The following is a 17,349-nucleotide window of genomic DNA, read 5'->3' as shown; positions in this document are numbered from 1 at the left end:
CATCACAGGCAGGATTACAATGACAGGTAACACCTATATATTGATAACACAGGATCCACCATTCATAATAGACTGACCCTTCCTGTTCTGTAGCGATCACTTCTCAGCAGACAGTTCATTATCATCACAGACAGGATTACAATGACAGGTAACACCTATATATAGATAACACAGGATCCACCATTCATAATAGACTGATCCTTCCTGTTTTGTAGAGATCACTTCTCATCAGTTATCTCAGTATCATCACAGGCAGAATGGAAACTATTGTTTCCAATGGTCCATGTGGCTGCTGTAAAGCACATCTCGAAATGCTGTTAACAGCAGCTCAGGCAAGGTGGTTGCCCCATAATCATGTACAGTAAATAGAATTTAAAAAAATCTACAATCAAAAAATAAAAACAGGTTAGAAAATAAGAATATCTGTAACTATATGGTTTTAATTATAATTTTTTTTTATAGAAGATATTTTTCCTTTAAAGAGCAAAAAAGGACGGTTTGCTTTAAGTCAAAAGTAGAGACTTCCCTCCAAAATAAGGGGGTATCTTGGGAGGTGTGTGTATTGTAGCTAAGAAAAGAAAAGTTTCCACATTCTGACCAAAAGCATATCTTGATGTTCCTGAGCCCTGTGCAAAATATATACGAGGACCACTGTTCCCAACATGCCTATTAGAGTACTGTGTCCTCTTTTGTGGCTTTTGGGCCACAACAGGACCCATGTGTGACTTCACCCTCTATGACTATGCCACTACCTGAAAATGTTAAGTGTTTTGCAGCAAGTACAGTAACTTCAGGTGATTTTGTCACATGTCTGGGAAATATTTTTGCTCAATTTCAGTTAAAGAACTTTATATTAACAAAAGATTTCACTTTTGTTTGCCCATAAGATCACCTAAGGTCCAGAAGGTGACAGATTACTGTTGCCCACAAGTGCTATATACTGTAGCATTTAACTGCTATTAATGTTCAGTTCCTCTTGGTGGTAAAGGTGTAGGCCTCGATATCTGCACATCCTGAGCCCCAGCACTTGTATTCCACGTCCTTTTTAAATCCCTAGTACAGGAAAAGGGCAGTATGGCCCTCGGGACATTACCACTCTCTCGTGATTGCCTAGATTGCAATCCCCAGATAGGAAAAGAACTTCCAATGTAGAAGTATGGTAGTGTAGTTCTTGTGTTGGACCACCCCTCTCTAAAGTTCCCATAGCAAGTCCAGGCTCTTCTTCTATTGGCCATATGTCCTTATTTTATTAACAATGTTTTTGTATGTTTCTATAAAGGAACATTAACCATTATTTTAGCTAGCTGAGGCGGCTGACTTCGGAAGAGAAAATGTTCAGACTTTTTAATAGGCTGTGTACCCGATTCTGTGTTCGCATCAAAGGCATGAGTAGTCAGGAGAAGATACAAGTGATGCCTTTTATGGCTTCTCTTATGACACATTATAACCTCAAAAGAAAAATACTTCAAAGTTGATTGTAAAATACTCACCATTCTTGGAAATAAACATCTCCGCAAACTATATAACATTTTTACAGCAAGCAAATTGCTCTTTAAAAGCCAAGCCGAGTTTGTTTTGATAGTGGTGGTTGTTACGACACACACCTGAAAGACAACAAAGCTCAACAAGAGAAAATATTGTATGACAAAAAAAATTGTGTTCTGCTGTTCTAAAGTTTTGTGCCGCTGTCACAAATTACTTTTGTTATTTTGTCAGTGTGGAGCTCCGACGTCTTTCAAGTGCTCTTGTAAGACTCTCAAGGCTTTGGTAATAGACAGCATGATAGGAACTACAGGGCAGATGGGAGATAATTTAACATATATATGAAAATATAAATGTACCGCGCATTTTTATTTTTACCAATTCTAGAGATAAATCCAAGATAGACCAGACATAAAAACATTAATTTAAAAACGTCAAAATTATACAAAATATAAATAAAGAACTGAAAACACCCTCAAAATTATATAATTTGGGAGAGTAGTAAAGTCTCAAAGCGGTTCGGCGCTACCACTGAGGAAAACAATCTGGTTTTCTTTTGGATGCATCTAACTTGTTGACTTTGGTTGCATTGCCCCACATTTTCATGGGTTGAACAGCCTGAAGTACTCTGCATTTTTTTCCTGCCATTTGGCCATATTGCGTGATACCATGCTGATGCAGAGAAACCAACTGATCTCAAGAAAATATGCTGTCTACCTTATTTAGCTTTGCTACTCTATGGCACCCAGAGGCAAAACTTGGACCATGTGTGCCCCAATACAAAATCTGTAACAGGGCCTGCCTCCCACCTACTAAATAACATTTATAAGACTAGTGTCTAATTATGTTTCATTGGGGTCATTGGGCCGTCTCAAGCGCCAGCGCCCGGGTGCAAGTGCTTTCTCAGCAGTCTGCACCTCTATAGCTATACCCCTGTTGTAACAATTTAGATCTTTCTGAACTTGGCATTCCAAATAGACCAAACAATATGAACAGACAAAATTATTGTTAAATTCCTTTAAATAACCTGTTTCTTTCTCATCTTGCATCTCCCTCTACTCTCGTATATTCCATAGTGAATTGAAGAAGCACTCCAGCAATTATTATTTTTTTGCCTGTATAGTGCAGCATATACTATTATTAAAGGGGTTTTCCAGGTTCTGACAACTGATGACCTATCCACCGGATAGGTCATCAGTACATGATCTGTGGGGGTCCGATACCCGGGCCACGCACAGATAAGCTGCACCAGTGCCTCCGTGCACCGGACATACATGCCGGAAGCAGTTAGCTCCGGCGACGTAATAGCGGCCAAGCTGCAGTACTGCAGCTCTGCTCCTATTCAAGTGAATAGGAGTGTACCTACAGTTCTGCAGCACGGCCGCTATGCAATGGTTGGAGCCAACTGCTTCCGGGCTCCGTCCATAGCATTATGCACCACAACATCCGGTGCCCGCAGTTCACTGGAGCAGCTTATCGGTGCGAGGTCCAGATGTCGGACCCGCACCGATGACATACTGATGACCTATCCGGTGGATAGGTCATCAGTTGTCAGAAGCTGGACAACCCCTTTAAAAATCACAGTAGAGACTCTTGTGTATACCTGCTTGTTGTAGTTGATGGGCCATTTATGGGTTGTCTGCCATTTTGGTTCCTTCTCCTCTGATATGGTTCCCCTAATGTTTTTCGCTTTGCAGTGGCAGAATAGTCGGAGTCTCATCACATTGCACTTGCTCTTTGCTCTGCTCTGAGTTCTATCTAACTGCAGCATATGATAGATCTGTGACTTAGAACATCTGTCCTCACACTGCAAAGTCTCAGTGTATCCTATGTGATGCAGCTTTGCACTGCTCTCCCTATCTCCTGCTAGTGATATATTTTTCTGTCAGCTCTGGACTCTCTGTACATCACTCACAGAGAGTATAGACAGTCAGTGTGAGTTAGTGGAGTTTTATAACTGTGCAGCTAATCATTGTATAGACTCACCTATTATATCACTTCACTCCTGCTCCCTTTGATAGGGCAGAAATAATTTCTTCAGCAGCACTCTATGCACTGGGTGTAGGGGGAGGGGGCAACGACATATAGAAAAAGAAGGGTGGAGCTGGGTGGGGAGAGGAAGTTCTCAGAGCTGCCAGGAGGGATTTGATAGGTGATGATGTAATCCTGTAGCTCACAGGAAGTCACCTACACAGGTAAGAGTGACCTCCATGGTCTATATTGGTGTCAGACTGCGAACACATGACACAGCTGCATAATGAAAGCGTTAAAAATACATGGATGCAACTGAGCTTGGAAAAAAATTGCCCTAGTGCTTCTTTAAGATTACCAAAAAAATCACATGATTTCCTGTCTTCATGACCGAAGCTGACTCCAGGTGTATGTGGACATACAGGGTATGAAGTGGATCTCTACCTACTCCAATCTTGGCTTGATATATATAAGTATATTTGTCCAGGTGGCCATGAGTCCCCGAGCTAATATGGCCCTAGCGTTTGGTTTGCCTGGTGCAGATGCGAGCCTTGTTGACGACTACAATATCATTATATGTACCTACATGTACTGAAGTAGTCTTAAGAAGTTTTACAGTGCACTAGTCTGCCTCCCTATGCTGCACAGGCTTGTTTTTACTTAGGAAATGAAATTATAAAAAAAAGTGCAGAGTATGCTAAGATGTAGGATTGGTAGTGAAGGGCTATAGACTTTAAATGCTATAATCTCAATCTATATATAGGTAAAAATACAAGAATTAGCTGCATTAAGCTTAAAGAGGCTCTGTCACCAGATTTTGCAACCCCTATCTGCTATTGCAGCAGATAGGCGCTGCAATGTAGATTACAGTAACGTTTTTATTTTTAAAAAACGAGCATTTTTGGCCAAGTTATGACCATTTTTGTAGTTATGCAAATGAGGCTTGCAAAAGTCCAAGTGGGTGTGTTTAAAAGTAAAAGTCCAAGTGGGCGTGTATTATGTGCGTACATCGGGGCGTTTTTAATACTTTCACTAGCTGGGCGCTCTGATGAGAAGTAACATCCTCTTCTCTTCAGAACGCCCAGCTTGTGACAGTGCAGATCTGTGACGTCACTCACAGGTCCTGCATCGTGACGGCCACATCGGCACCAGAGGCTACAGTTGATTCTGCAGCAGCATCAGCGTTTGCAGGTAAGTCGATCTTACCTGCAAACGCTGATGCTGCTGCAGAATCAACTGTAGCCTCTGCTGCCGATGTGGCCGTCACGATGCAGGACCTGTGAGTGACGTCACAGATCTGCACTGTCACAAGCTGGGCGTTCTGAAGAGAAGTGGATGTTACTTCTCTTCACAGCGCCCAGCTAGTAAAAGTATTAAAAACGCCCCGATGTACGCACATAATACACGCCCACTTGGACTTTTACTTTTAAACACACCCACTTGGACTTTTGCAAGCCTCATTTGCATAACTACAAAAATGGTCATAACTTGGCCAAAAATGCTCGTTTTTTAAAAATAAAAACGTTACTGTAATCTACATTGCAGCGCCTATCTGCTGCAATAGCAGATAGGGGTTGCAAAATCTGGTGACAGAGCCTCTTTAACATAACTTCTTAATATCACCTACAACACAAGAGCTACGATGATGAACTATTATAATTAGTCCCCAAAAAATCTGCACAAAAAAAAAAAAAAGCTTGTTTAACAGACCACGTTTTTATTATTAGGTATGAGCGCATATATATATATATATTACTGGTATAAAACAGAATCAATTGTCATTGGGACAATGAAATTCTTTATGGTGAGAGCTGCAGTACAATTTTCAAAATGATGGATTATCTCTGGGGCTGTGAAACATTATTTTATGTATTTTCTTTATCATTCCACAGTGAAGTCGCTGCCCTGTTATGAGTAATTTGAGCAGCGTTCTCACATTTCCATTTAGAAATTGCTTTGTCTATCATTTTACACCTATTACTTTTATGTATTTAAATAATTACTCGGAAACCAGCAGGGTCGATTCAAGTTAAAGAACTTGGGGGAGGGGGCAATCGGGAAAACTTTTTTATTTTAATGGCTCATTTCTAATAGTTAAATTAAGGTGTAAGTAATTAAGGATTTTCACATGTAAGACATAAAATTAACGAAATGTACGAAATGGCCCTGTACAGAGCCCCCATTTACCATTTATAATACCGGCATCTTATTATATGGTATAGGGGCTTGTGGGTCACTTCAGGCACCAGACCCTGGGAGTAACTTCTACCTCTGCACCCCCTAAAGCTGTGACCTTGAAGCCAACTTAAAAAGGACATTATTATTTGGATTATAGTTAATATTTCTATTATTATTATTTATAATATTAATATTATTTTTATTATTATTTATATTATTATTATTTATATTATTGTTATTATTATTTGTATTTTTATTCATTTTATTATTATTATTTTTATTTATATTATTATTATTATCATTATTTCTATATTTATTATTATTTATATTATTATTATTATTATTATTATTATTATTTATATTATTATTATTATTATTATTATTATTATTATTATTTATATTATTATTATTATTATTATTATTATTATTATTATTATAAGTCCTCTTCTTTCATTTTTTAGCTACAGTATATTTGTTTTTGTAAGAGCTGATTGATAAGCAAGTTATCATTACTCTTCCACGTGGGTTGTCAACCAAGCTATTCAGAATACCAACTGGCAAATATCCATATAGGAGCAGAATTACTGTACAACTGCCCCTTAAGTAGTCGAGGAACTGGCGGACATATTGATTGTCATCCAGCTTTCCCAAAAAAGCCATAACTGAGAAATGGCTGAACAGACTTCAACGACTGGACCGGAGAGAATAACTGAAGATTAAATATTTACTTGTGATATTAGAGTAAAAGTCTAAAAAAATAAAAGAAAAAGAAATCGGTAATAATGATAATCCGGTACAGCCAGTAAAATGTATTTATGATCTTATTATTGATCTTAGTATTATTAATAATCTCAATAATAAAATGGTCAAGATATTTTTATGGCACTAGTTATTTATTATTTATTTATCTAGTGATTTATCATGAAAAGGCAATTTTAGTACTGTGGGGTCCACATAGGGGGAGGAGAGTAGTCCTTAACTATTTCTGGCCCAAGTAGTGATATCTAGCGTATCACTCAAACCTATTACGCTCCATTTTGGTTCCGTATCTGCCCCAGGATCGGCAGTGCTGAACCCTACACAGTTTCTAAAGAACTGGGGAAAATGAACTGGGGTTAAGAGTACTTAAAGAGATAGCGAAATTGTCCCTCTTCCTCCATACAAGTCCCAGCATATTCTGCAACGTGTTTTAAAATTTCACTTATGCTGTACAAGCAGTAAACCAAAATGAATGTGTGCCCTTCTAATTCATCATTTTTATGCTATGTTATATATTGTTGTTATTATTATTGTTGTTAATATTATTATATTACAATTTAATAATTGATATATTTCCCATTTAGCAGTGACTGATACTCAACAGCCCCAACAGTCATCCATGATATCACACACGCAGCCAGAACACCCCAGTAACGAGGATGCCCCCAGCCGAACAATCCCTACTGCTTGCGTCCGGCCGACACATCCCCTGCGTAGCTTTGCCAACCCGTTGTTACCACCACCAATGACTGCGATGGAACCTAAAGTTCCCTATACCTCACTTTTATCTCAAGCAGGTAATGTTAGATGTCTTTGTTCATTGACTATATCGTTGTCTTGTTAGAGTTTTTATGCTTTATTTTGTATGTTGGTTTGTTGTTTTGTAGCTTCCTTCAATATTTAGTCCGGGTCGGATATTATTACATTTATTGAATTCCCGTAAAAAAAAAATTTGCAATTTGTGAATGAAGCCCTTTAAGATAATCTGCATTAGATTGATATTAGGGTCTCTTCTTTTAAACGTTAGTGTCCTCTTACACGGCCCGACATGGGCCGTTTAAACGAACGCCGATCAACGAGATAGCTCGTAGATCAGCGCTCGTTTGCTCCTTTCACATGGAGCAATACGTGGAGACGAGCGATTGTTACTAGGACAATACCAATATTTCATACTGCATAGACCCATGTTTACTCAGCTGTCATAAGAATTTAGACATAGTTTAACAGTATTGCATACCTTTGCCAAATCCATGTTTAGAAGTGTTTTTAGGTCATTTCACTTCACTTTCACTGTCTGGGTGGCAATCGGGACATTACATGTAACTAAATGTGCTACAATGGTTACAGAAATGTCTATCTGCTTTATAAAAGACTGCTTCTCCAGGTTACACAGACTTGTTTAAGATCCAAATCACAGGAAACAGAGAAGATTACACAAAAATCCTGCAGTTTTAGGGTATAAAACACAGTGGCGGATTAAAAAGACCATGGGCCCTGGGTTGTTACCCAAACTTCAGCCCCCCTTCTCCACCGCCACCATGCCGCGCCGTAACTATTGCTAACACTACCTTTTTGCACAAGCATTAACAAATGGGTGTTACGATTCCCCTTTCACAGGGCTGTGTCCCTACATACTGACAGTATCACACTGTGCAGGGACACATCCTCCTGACAAGGGGATTGGTAACACCAATTTTTCTATCAGTCCTGGACTGCACAAAGACGTTATGTGGAATACAAGGATTTCCTATAATAAACATGTCAGGGGAGGGGACAGATTCTCTACAAATCCAGTGACTCACAGGTGACGACATCTCAGATGCTAGTATTCTTCTCCATCCGGTCCTGAGCTCATGACGACTTCTCCTGGCCATGACCCATTTCTGCAGCCCTTAAATATAATATCACCATGCACTGCGCCCCTGAATATAATTGTGTCACACACTGTAAAGTAAAGCACCACATACACAGTTCCCCCTGTAGATAGCGCCAACCCCCCATGTAGACAGCGCCACACACACACCCCCTGTAGATAGTGCCACAAACACACCCCTGTAGATAGCGCCACACACACACACCTGTAGATAGCGCCACACACACAACCCCCTGTAGATAGCGTCACACACACTACCCCCTGTAGAGAGCGCCACACACACAACCCCCTGTAGAGAGCGCCACACACACAACCCCCTGTAGAGAGCGTCACACAGCCCCTATAGATAGCATCACACAGCCCCCTATAGATAGAACATCACACAGCCCCTATATATAGAGCCACACAGCCCGCTATAGATAGAGCCACACAGCCCCCTATAGATAGCATCACACATAGCCCCCTATAGATAGAGCCACACAGCACTCCCCCTTGTATATAGCGCCACACAGTGCTCCCTTCCTTATATATAGTGCCACACAGCGCTCCCCCCCTTGTATATAGTGCTACACAGCGTCGCTACACTGCAGCCCTGGGATGTCATTTTATCCAATATGACTGCTGCAGTCTGTGATTGGCTACAGCGGTCACATGGGGTGAAACATCATCCCAGGAGGCCGGCCGGGACCAAGAAACAGAATTCTGGGCAAGTATAAGATTTTTATTTTTTCTAAATTGCATTTTTACATAACATCTGTTATTTGTTGCAGGTTTTACCTCCCCATTGAATTAAATGGGGAAAACCTGAAACAAATGAGCAGCGTTTACGCAAATACAATTGACATGCTGCGGAATAAAAAACCTCACCGCAGGTCAATTTCTGAGCTTTTTTTCCCCACTTATCATTTACGCAGCGTTTGGATGAGAATTGTTCACATCTAATCTACTCTGCTGCTGCTGCTACTGTATTACTGCAGAATACAGTAGTGGCAAAGTGAGTGAGATTTACCAAATCTCATCCAGACGCTGCAGAAAAATTTCCGACCAGACATTTTGTCCTGCGGTGCGTATTTCTTGTACTGCAGCATGTAAATTCCTGCTGCGGAAAGTGGACAGAATTGCTCCGTTTTTTCAGAGGAGATGTCACCATCTCCCAGCAGTGAGAAAAACGTATCAATATACGCACCATTTTCTGCTGCAAAAATGCAGGAAATGGTGCTTTTTTTTCTGCAGCGGAATTTCTGCTAGTTTCTGCAGAATTGCTGCAGAAATATATATATATATATATATATATATATATACACATACATACATACATACATACATACATACATACACTACTGTATACATATGTATGTATGTATGTATGTATATATATATACATACATACACACACACTATATACACACACACACACGCACACACACACAAACACACACACACTATATCCATACATACATACACATGTACACATCACAGATACACGTGAATATGCACATTATACACATATAAAGTACACATTGTAAACACACATGAGTATGCACATTATACACGTATAAAGTACACATTGTAAACACACAGGCAGGAGTATGCACATTATACACAAATAAAGTACACATTGTAAACACACATGCACTTACCTTTTATGTAGGATATTTGTGAAGGGCGTTCAGCAGGTTGATGTGGTGGGAGTCTTCACACAGCGTTTCTCCTGCTCACAGCCCGACACAGAGCCCGCCGACAGTCTCCCCTCCCCCATGTCCCGACTGCTAGCAGCAGGAGGAGAGGTGTGTAGAGCAGGGAAGGGGGACTGGAGGGGGAGTTTCAGCACAGACCATGGCTGCTAAGTAGGACAGAAGCTCACCTCGCCTCATGACAGGTGCGGTCCTGGCACTGGGGCTCCCTCCGGTGCTAGCGTCGCCACCGGGCATGAGGGGGTTTGGGCGGCCATGGGCCCCCTGGGAGCCTTGGGCCCTGGGCGGCTGCCCGAACTGCCCTAATGATGATCTGCCACTGATAAAACATGAAAGACAAGGCGGAAAATCTTCAGGAACGAGATAGATTGTAAATTCCAGGCTATTTCATGGTAATTTACAGAGTGGGAATCTGGGAACATAATCCACCTACAAAAAGTTCCTAGTCTATGCTTTCTCCAACAGCGTCAGACTGGCCCACCAGAGTACCAGAGGCTCTTTGGAGGTGGATGTCTTTAGAGCAAACACTTGCCACTAGGGTCTATTTCTTATGGGATGATTCACAAATAACCTTTTAGATCTTTTTGATGATATTTCCTTTGTGTACAATGATAACAATAAAGATTATGATAAAATTACATGAAAGTACATGTTCTGTATAGATGAAAGGTGGGCTCCCAAAATTATCTCCTTTGGTATACCAAAGAAACCCCTGTCTGACACTGGTCTCCAACAAGGCTGTTCTGCCCACATGAGGGAAATGGAAGTGACGATCCCTGTTGTTGGCCCAAAATATCACCCGGAGCAGTTGTTACTTGTTCACCCCCGGACAATCATTAATCGTCCTGCACCATCTTGCCAGATAAATGAGGAGCTTCTAAGATGTTTTTGTTCTCTATCATAAAATGTCAAAGTCGTTTAGGTTTAACTTTTCTTTTTTTTTTTACATTATATTATATTCACTGGAAATCATTTCATTTCCTTTTGGTTTCATAAATATTTTATAGACGTTCTTCAGTCAGGTTTTCTGCATGTAAAAACAGCATGTTCTTCTTATGCCTAATCCTCAGATAAGATGCTCGATTCCTTGGCTGCGCTGCGTTGCGTCCTGTCATTTCTCTATAATAATCATAAACACAGCTATATAAGTGATTTGGTTCAGTCCGCTTTCAAGTAAATTGAAAATGTTTGATGGAGTGTTAAGCTGACTGCATTATAGATCTGACATAAATTCCATACTTTTCCTTTACAAGTGAAAATTCCCTTAAGCTACTAAAATAATCATCTGCATTTCAAGCAAACCAGGTTTAAGAGAAGTTTATGTCTATGGAAGAATTTGATCTGGCTCAGATTGTATATTATTTTACATTAACATTTTCAGAGAGGTTTTCTTTAATGTTTTCTATAGAGTTATTACTGGGAAGTGAATTCCTCAAATCACTGTAGGCAAGTGAAAGGAAATGAAAGTGAAATAGTCCTCAGGTTTGATAGATCTTAATACATATCTGATCTATTTAAAATTGAATAGGTGCAGATGTAGGAGTGCTGAGTTTGTTATTTGGCACACCACGTGATTTTACAATGTGTTAGCTGTGGTTTTACATAGGACTGCAGGTAAACCTACTGCATTATCTTACCTTGGTGTGTTATCACAATGCATAAACAATTCAACTCTGCTATATCTGTATTTATAATAGTTAAAAGGAACACCTATCGCCAAAGTAATCTGTGGCTGTGCTGTACTGGTGTTTGTAATTCTGCCACCTATCTGATATTTTACATGATGGTAGTCCTAATTCCAACAAGTCCTATTACTACTATATAGGCAGTTAAGTAGGGACGACCTTTTTGGACCACAATTTACATTTTATTATACCTATTACTTTAGTTTTATATGGGATTGTATAGATGTCCTAATCTAAAGAATGTGTGTTCCCATGAAAGTATCCTTTAAGACCATTATGAAGAAAATAAAAAAAATGTGAAAATATTATTTTTAATAACTTCAATGCTGAGAAATAAGAGAAGACTACACGAATATCCTGTTGATTTGGGATATAAAACAAGCAAGACTAGGGATTAAAGGTGCAGAAACAAGAGAAATTGTAAATAATAGAGTCTGGATCTCGGGCATGATATACTTCAAAGAGGTCCTGTCTAGCCAGTGTTCAATAGGGTCAAACTAGCCCACCAAAGTACCAGATGATCCTCCGGTGGGCTCATACTCCGACACAATAATGGGCCACATTGGTATCCTACATCACTACCAGAAAAGCTACCAATATCAAAACTACCACTCAAGCCATATGGGTAGTAGTTACTATTATCGTTTTGGTGATTTGTATCCATTCAAGGTCTCCATGTCAACACTGCACCAAACAGAAACCAGAGGGAGGCATCATCAAAATCCCTCAGTATTGCAGGTTGTCAAGGCACGGGATGGTTTTTCATACTAATGGCCTATCCACAGGATAGGTAATCAGTATATGATCGGTGGGGGTCTGACAAAAACACACTGCACCGATTAGCTGTTTTGGCTGCCTCCGGGCATCGGATGTCCATGCCTGAAGCAGAAGGCTCCGGGCACAGTATAGCGGCCGTGCTGCTGTCCTGCTGCTCTGCTCCCAATCAAGTGAATAGGGGCTGAGTTGCTGTACTGCAGCACGGCTGCTATGCAGTGTATGGAGCTTTCTGCTTCCGACACCGGCCACTGCATAACATCTGGTGCCCGGAGGCAGCCGGAACAGCTGATCGGTGCGGGGTCTGGGTGTCAAACCGCCACCGATCATATACTGATGATCTATCCTGTGGATAGGTCATCAGTATGAAAAACCTCCCCGTGCCCGGACAACCCCTTTAAGCGTTTGACATGTAACTTAAAGCAATAAAATCTTAGCATAAATAACTTGAAAATCGTGTTCACATGTGTAATTTACACTACAGGGCATTTCATTCAGTAGGTCTTTTTTAGGTTCAGTCTAAGGGTCCGATAGGTCTCCTTCAAGTTGAAGCTATAGGGGCAGTTATTTTTTTTAAATTTTGTATATTGTAGGATGATGGATTTCTTATGTTCTAAATGATGCAGACAAAAAAACCATTTATGGAATTTTGAGCAATTATGCACGATCTGGAAATCTCTTGGCTATCTGTGCCCGTCTATCACTAAGACAACGTTTTCAGTCTCGAAGAACATGAAAAATACATTAAATACATGTAGTTTAGTCTTACTTCTGACCTTCGGGAAAGGGACTTGATGTATATAGTGTGTAATGTTGAAAGCTCAGTTGTAGGGTTTACTTAATGTTTATGGTAGGCAAAGTCTATATGAAAAAAAATTATGTGCAGAACTGATGAGAATGTAAATCAACTGGGGACACAAGAGCAAGATGCAGTCAACATAAACAAGGAGTTCGATAAATCAGTCCTGTGGAAGGTCACGTTCCCTACTAATAAATTGTGATAGTATTGGTGTTGTGATCTCGAGGGTGATTGTCAAATAAATAGCTATATCTTTTCTGTTAAACCAATGATGAGCTAGGGAATAGAAAAATCTGTATTTTGGTCCTTTACAGAATTTATTTAATATCAATGTCTACTGACATCATTTAGATACATAAAAAAATTACGTTAATGGTTAAATGAAGGTGTCCCAGCACTTAGTAAATACCTAAACCCCTATGGTATGGATTCTTAGACCCCCAAAACTTGTATTGACTTTAGGTGATTCGCATGGTCAATGGAGTGTCAAGCTCACTGAAAGCATTCATTGGAGGGGCCTCACAGACTCAACAAATCCCCCATGAAAATCAATGATTTTTTTATGTTTGGCATGCGGAGGTACGGACATCAACAAAAGAGCCAGTCTAAACCCATAGGGTAAAAGGTTTGGCTTATGAAGACCGGCCCTTTGTAAATAGAAGCCAGCACGACAATCAGCACAGTGGCCACTGCAGGTGAAATGCAGTATTACATTCCAGCCATTTAAATGAATGACCGATTATTTATTACATTGATGGGCTGGGTACGATGAGTTGGAGTTGTTATTACTGAGCTGCTCTTTGCTCTAGCTCATAGAGGGGGATCCCGTGTTTGGGACCCAACTTACGATGTTTATAAGCCCTAGTCGGGTATATGAAAAGAAGTTGTCTTCCTGAGACAACCCCTTTAAATTACTTTTTAAGTATTGTATTGTAAAATGTATACACACTATTAGTTTATGAATCTTACATGTAGATGACATACAAGCTCCATGTAGATATGCAATGCTCTATGGATGCCTGGTATGATGGTTCCAATCTATCAGGATTAGGTTAACCCTAAAAACAGAAAACCATACAGTAATCTGCTATACTATTGTACCCAGTACAAAACCAAAAACCTTGACCTGTTAAAAGTCAACGGCGGGTCGGACTTACACCCCTAAGGCCAGCCCTGGTCAATTGGATCCATCCGTAAAATGTGTCAAAGTGTATCTGTCAAATCCACTATGGCTTCTATTTTCTAGAGGATCCATTCAGTGTGATCAGAGGTTTACTCTCAAATATATGTCAGTAATGTCAAGTCACCCTTCAAATTCTTTTACTTAATTACCAAATCTTGATATGTTGTGACTTATATTTACTGGAAAAGTTGGATACTCCCCAAGGAGACTCCAATGCTAATGTTATTGAATGTTATATAACTGATAAGACATAACTAAGAAGTGTCTGTTGCTTCCTTTTCTTGCATCTTCAAAAAGTATATTCCCACTTAAGAAATCTGCTGGGAATTGTTGATCATAGTTAACTCCGGCTAAGGATGAAGGAGCTTCATTAGTTTTGAACATTGAAAAGTTTGTACGAGGAAAGAATACTTTATGTATCTCCCGTATGTGGTAATGTTAAAGTGCTCAGTAGGCGTTGAAGCAAAGAAATGAAAAGAATTTAATGGGATTCGTTTAGACTTTGAAATATCAGTTCCAGATAAATAAAAATAGTCTGATTTTATATCCATTTCCAGAACTGTCAGCCTAACGTAATCTAAATGCAGAAACTGAAAGGAGACGATATATTTTGTCAGCGCAAATATAAGTTTAATCCTCCGCAAATGTCATTTCTCTCAAGCTTAACTTATTCATGGCCCAGAAATCAATTTGCAATATCAATATTAAACAGGCTGAGTAATCATCAAAGTTGATAACGTCTCATCAAAAAAGTGAAGGAGATTGGAAGGTGTCTGAGACATGTCGGAAGGTTACCTAAACCGGCTTGTCAAAGAAAATAATTGTACTAATTCTCAATTTAAAGGGATTGTTCATCAATCGGATTTACATCTGCAATTACATTTATCTTCTCCCTGCAGGCTATGAAAATTTTCAGCACAAATATTTTTTTTCTATATTTAGGTTTTTCCCCAGTGGCATAACTTGAAGCTCCTGGGCCGAAAGCAAAATCTGTAACAGGGCCCCGACCCACCATGTACCATTTATAATATTGGTGTCTTCTCTTGTGGCAGAGGTTTTTGGAGCCCATTACGCACCAGAGTCCTGGTGCGCAGCATCCTAGCTGAGGGCGGGCTACCAGACATGTGCCCTGGTTACAGGGAGGGTGCTAACAAGCTACTTTGCCTCGTCCAGGATATTTAGATACAGGAAAGGGGCAGCAAAATCAACCTTTGCCCTGGGTGAAGAGTTAACCTTTGCCCAGAGCTACAGCTCTGCTAGTGCGACTGCTACCCTTATAGCTTTGCCCCTGTTTTTTACTGACGTGGTATTAATATTAAAGTCGGACTGTTTCGTTTTTAAGACATTTTTGGTTGTTAAAGGCAACATTTTCTAACTATAGAACAATTCTAACCAGAATATGGATAATTGTTTACAAAGTATATTAACGCCCCTCCTCCCAACCTGTAGTAGTTCATGCAGTAGGGTATGCCACAACTACAACTAGTAGGTGGATATTTCAGGCCATTTATTTACATTTACTGAAGTGGAAATCAAAGTGATGTTTGCTGCGCAACAGACTCAATGCTGCATAAACTTGTTTTACATCCCTCCCTTTTATACCCCCAAAAAGCATAAGTACAAAACAAACCATTACTGCTACATGATGTAAAACATTCAAACCAAGAGTGAACAGCACAAGAAAACTACAAGTTAGGTCTTAGGCCCCATGCATACGACCGTAAAAATCCTCCGTTTTTGCAGACCACAATTGCGGTCCGCAAAAATGGACCCATTCACTTTCATTGAACGCGGACACCTTTCCGTAGCACTACGGAAGGGTGTCCGTGCCGTGGAAATGTTCCGGGAATTATGGAACGTGTCCGTTCTTTTGCATTTTGCAGGCCTTGCTCTCATACTTTGTATGGGAGCATGGCCCGAAAATGCGGCTGTCAGTCAGCGACCGGCCGTGCCTGCAATCGCGGGCCGTCATTGCGGGCACAGTCGTGTGCATGGGGCCTTACCTGTGAACTGGAAAAAAGACTTAGGCCCCATGCACATGACCATAAAAAAACTCAGTTTTTGCGGACCGCACTTGCGGTCCGCAAAAACGGACCCATTCACTTTCATTGAACGTGGACACCTTTCCGTAGCACTACGGAAAGGGTGTCCGTGCCGTGGAAATGTTCCGGCAATTATGGAACATGTCTGTTCTTTTGCATTTTGCGGGCTGTGCTCTCATACTTTGTATGTGAGCACGGCCCGAAAATGCGGCTGTCAGTCGGCGGCCGGCCGTTCCCGCAATCGCGGGCCGTGATTGCGGTCCCGGTCGTGTGCATGGGGCCTTAGGCCTCATGCACACGACCGTATCCGCAAATACTTACCGCAAATACGGTTCCGTATTGCTTTATAGTCATAAGCAAATCATCAGCAACGTACCCATTTATGCTGAATGGTATCCGCAAATACGGTCCGTAGTGCATCCGTATTACATCCGTATATACAGATCCGCAAAAAAAGAGGCCTGGTTGATGGGAAATCCCCTTTTTGTCGCTTAGCAACACTTCTGTATTTGCGGATGGCTATCCGTATTTGCGGACGCACCTCCCTAGCCATCCGCAATTTTGGTTTCCCCCACAGGCTTCTATGGAGGAGTTCGTGCCGCAATTGCGGACCAAGAACGGACATGCTCCATAATTCCCGGCACAGTTCTGTGGAACGGACACTCATCCGTAGCGATACGGAAAGGTGTCCGCGTTCAATGGAAGTGAATGGGTCCGTTTTTGCGGACCGCAATTGCGGTCCTCAAAAACAGAGGTTTTTTACGGTCGTGTGAATGGGGCCTGTACGTAACAAATGGGTTTGAAATTTTGTTTTTAACATTTAAAAATCTTTATGAAAGCTGGCCTGTAAACCATATGGAGTTTTAATATGAGCTCCATCACATGTTGGCTGTAACAGGCCTAAAGGTT

General features: G+C 40.6%; 1 protein-coding gene across 3 annotated transcripts in view; it reads left to right on the top strand.

Moving 5' to 3' along the window:
- The window catches only part of DCC (DCC netrin 1 receptor), a 735,384-nt gene that overhangs the window by 705,843 nt on the left and 12,192 nt on the right, over positions 1-17,349 (top strand). For 2 of the 3 annotated variants that reach the window (XM_075841459.1, XM_075841442.1), the window contains one exon: positions 6,975-7,187. In XM_075841459.1, coding sequence (XP_075697574.1) covers positions 6,975-7,187 — 213 coding nt within the window. The remainder of the gene's footprint in view (positions 1-6,974; positions 7,188-17,349) is intronic. The other variant, XM_075841451.1, reaches the window with a different exon arrangement.

Source organism: Rhinoderma darwinii, chromosome 1, assembly GCF_050947455.1.
Source record: "Rhinoderma darwinii isolate aRhiDar2 chromosome 1, aRhiDar2.hap1, whole genome shotgun sequence".
Taxonomy (NCBI): domain Eukaryota; kingdom Metazoa; phylum Chordata; class Amphibia; order Anura; family Rhinodermatidae; genus Rhinoderma; species Rhinoderma darwinii.
This window is presented reverse-complemented; position numbering and strand designations above follow the sequence as displayed.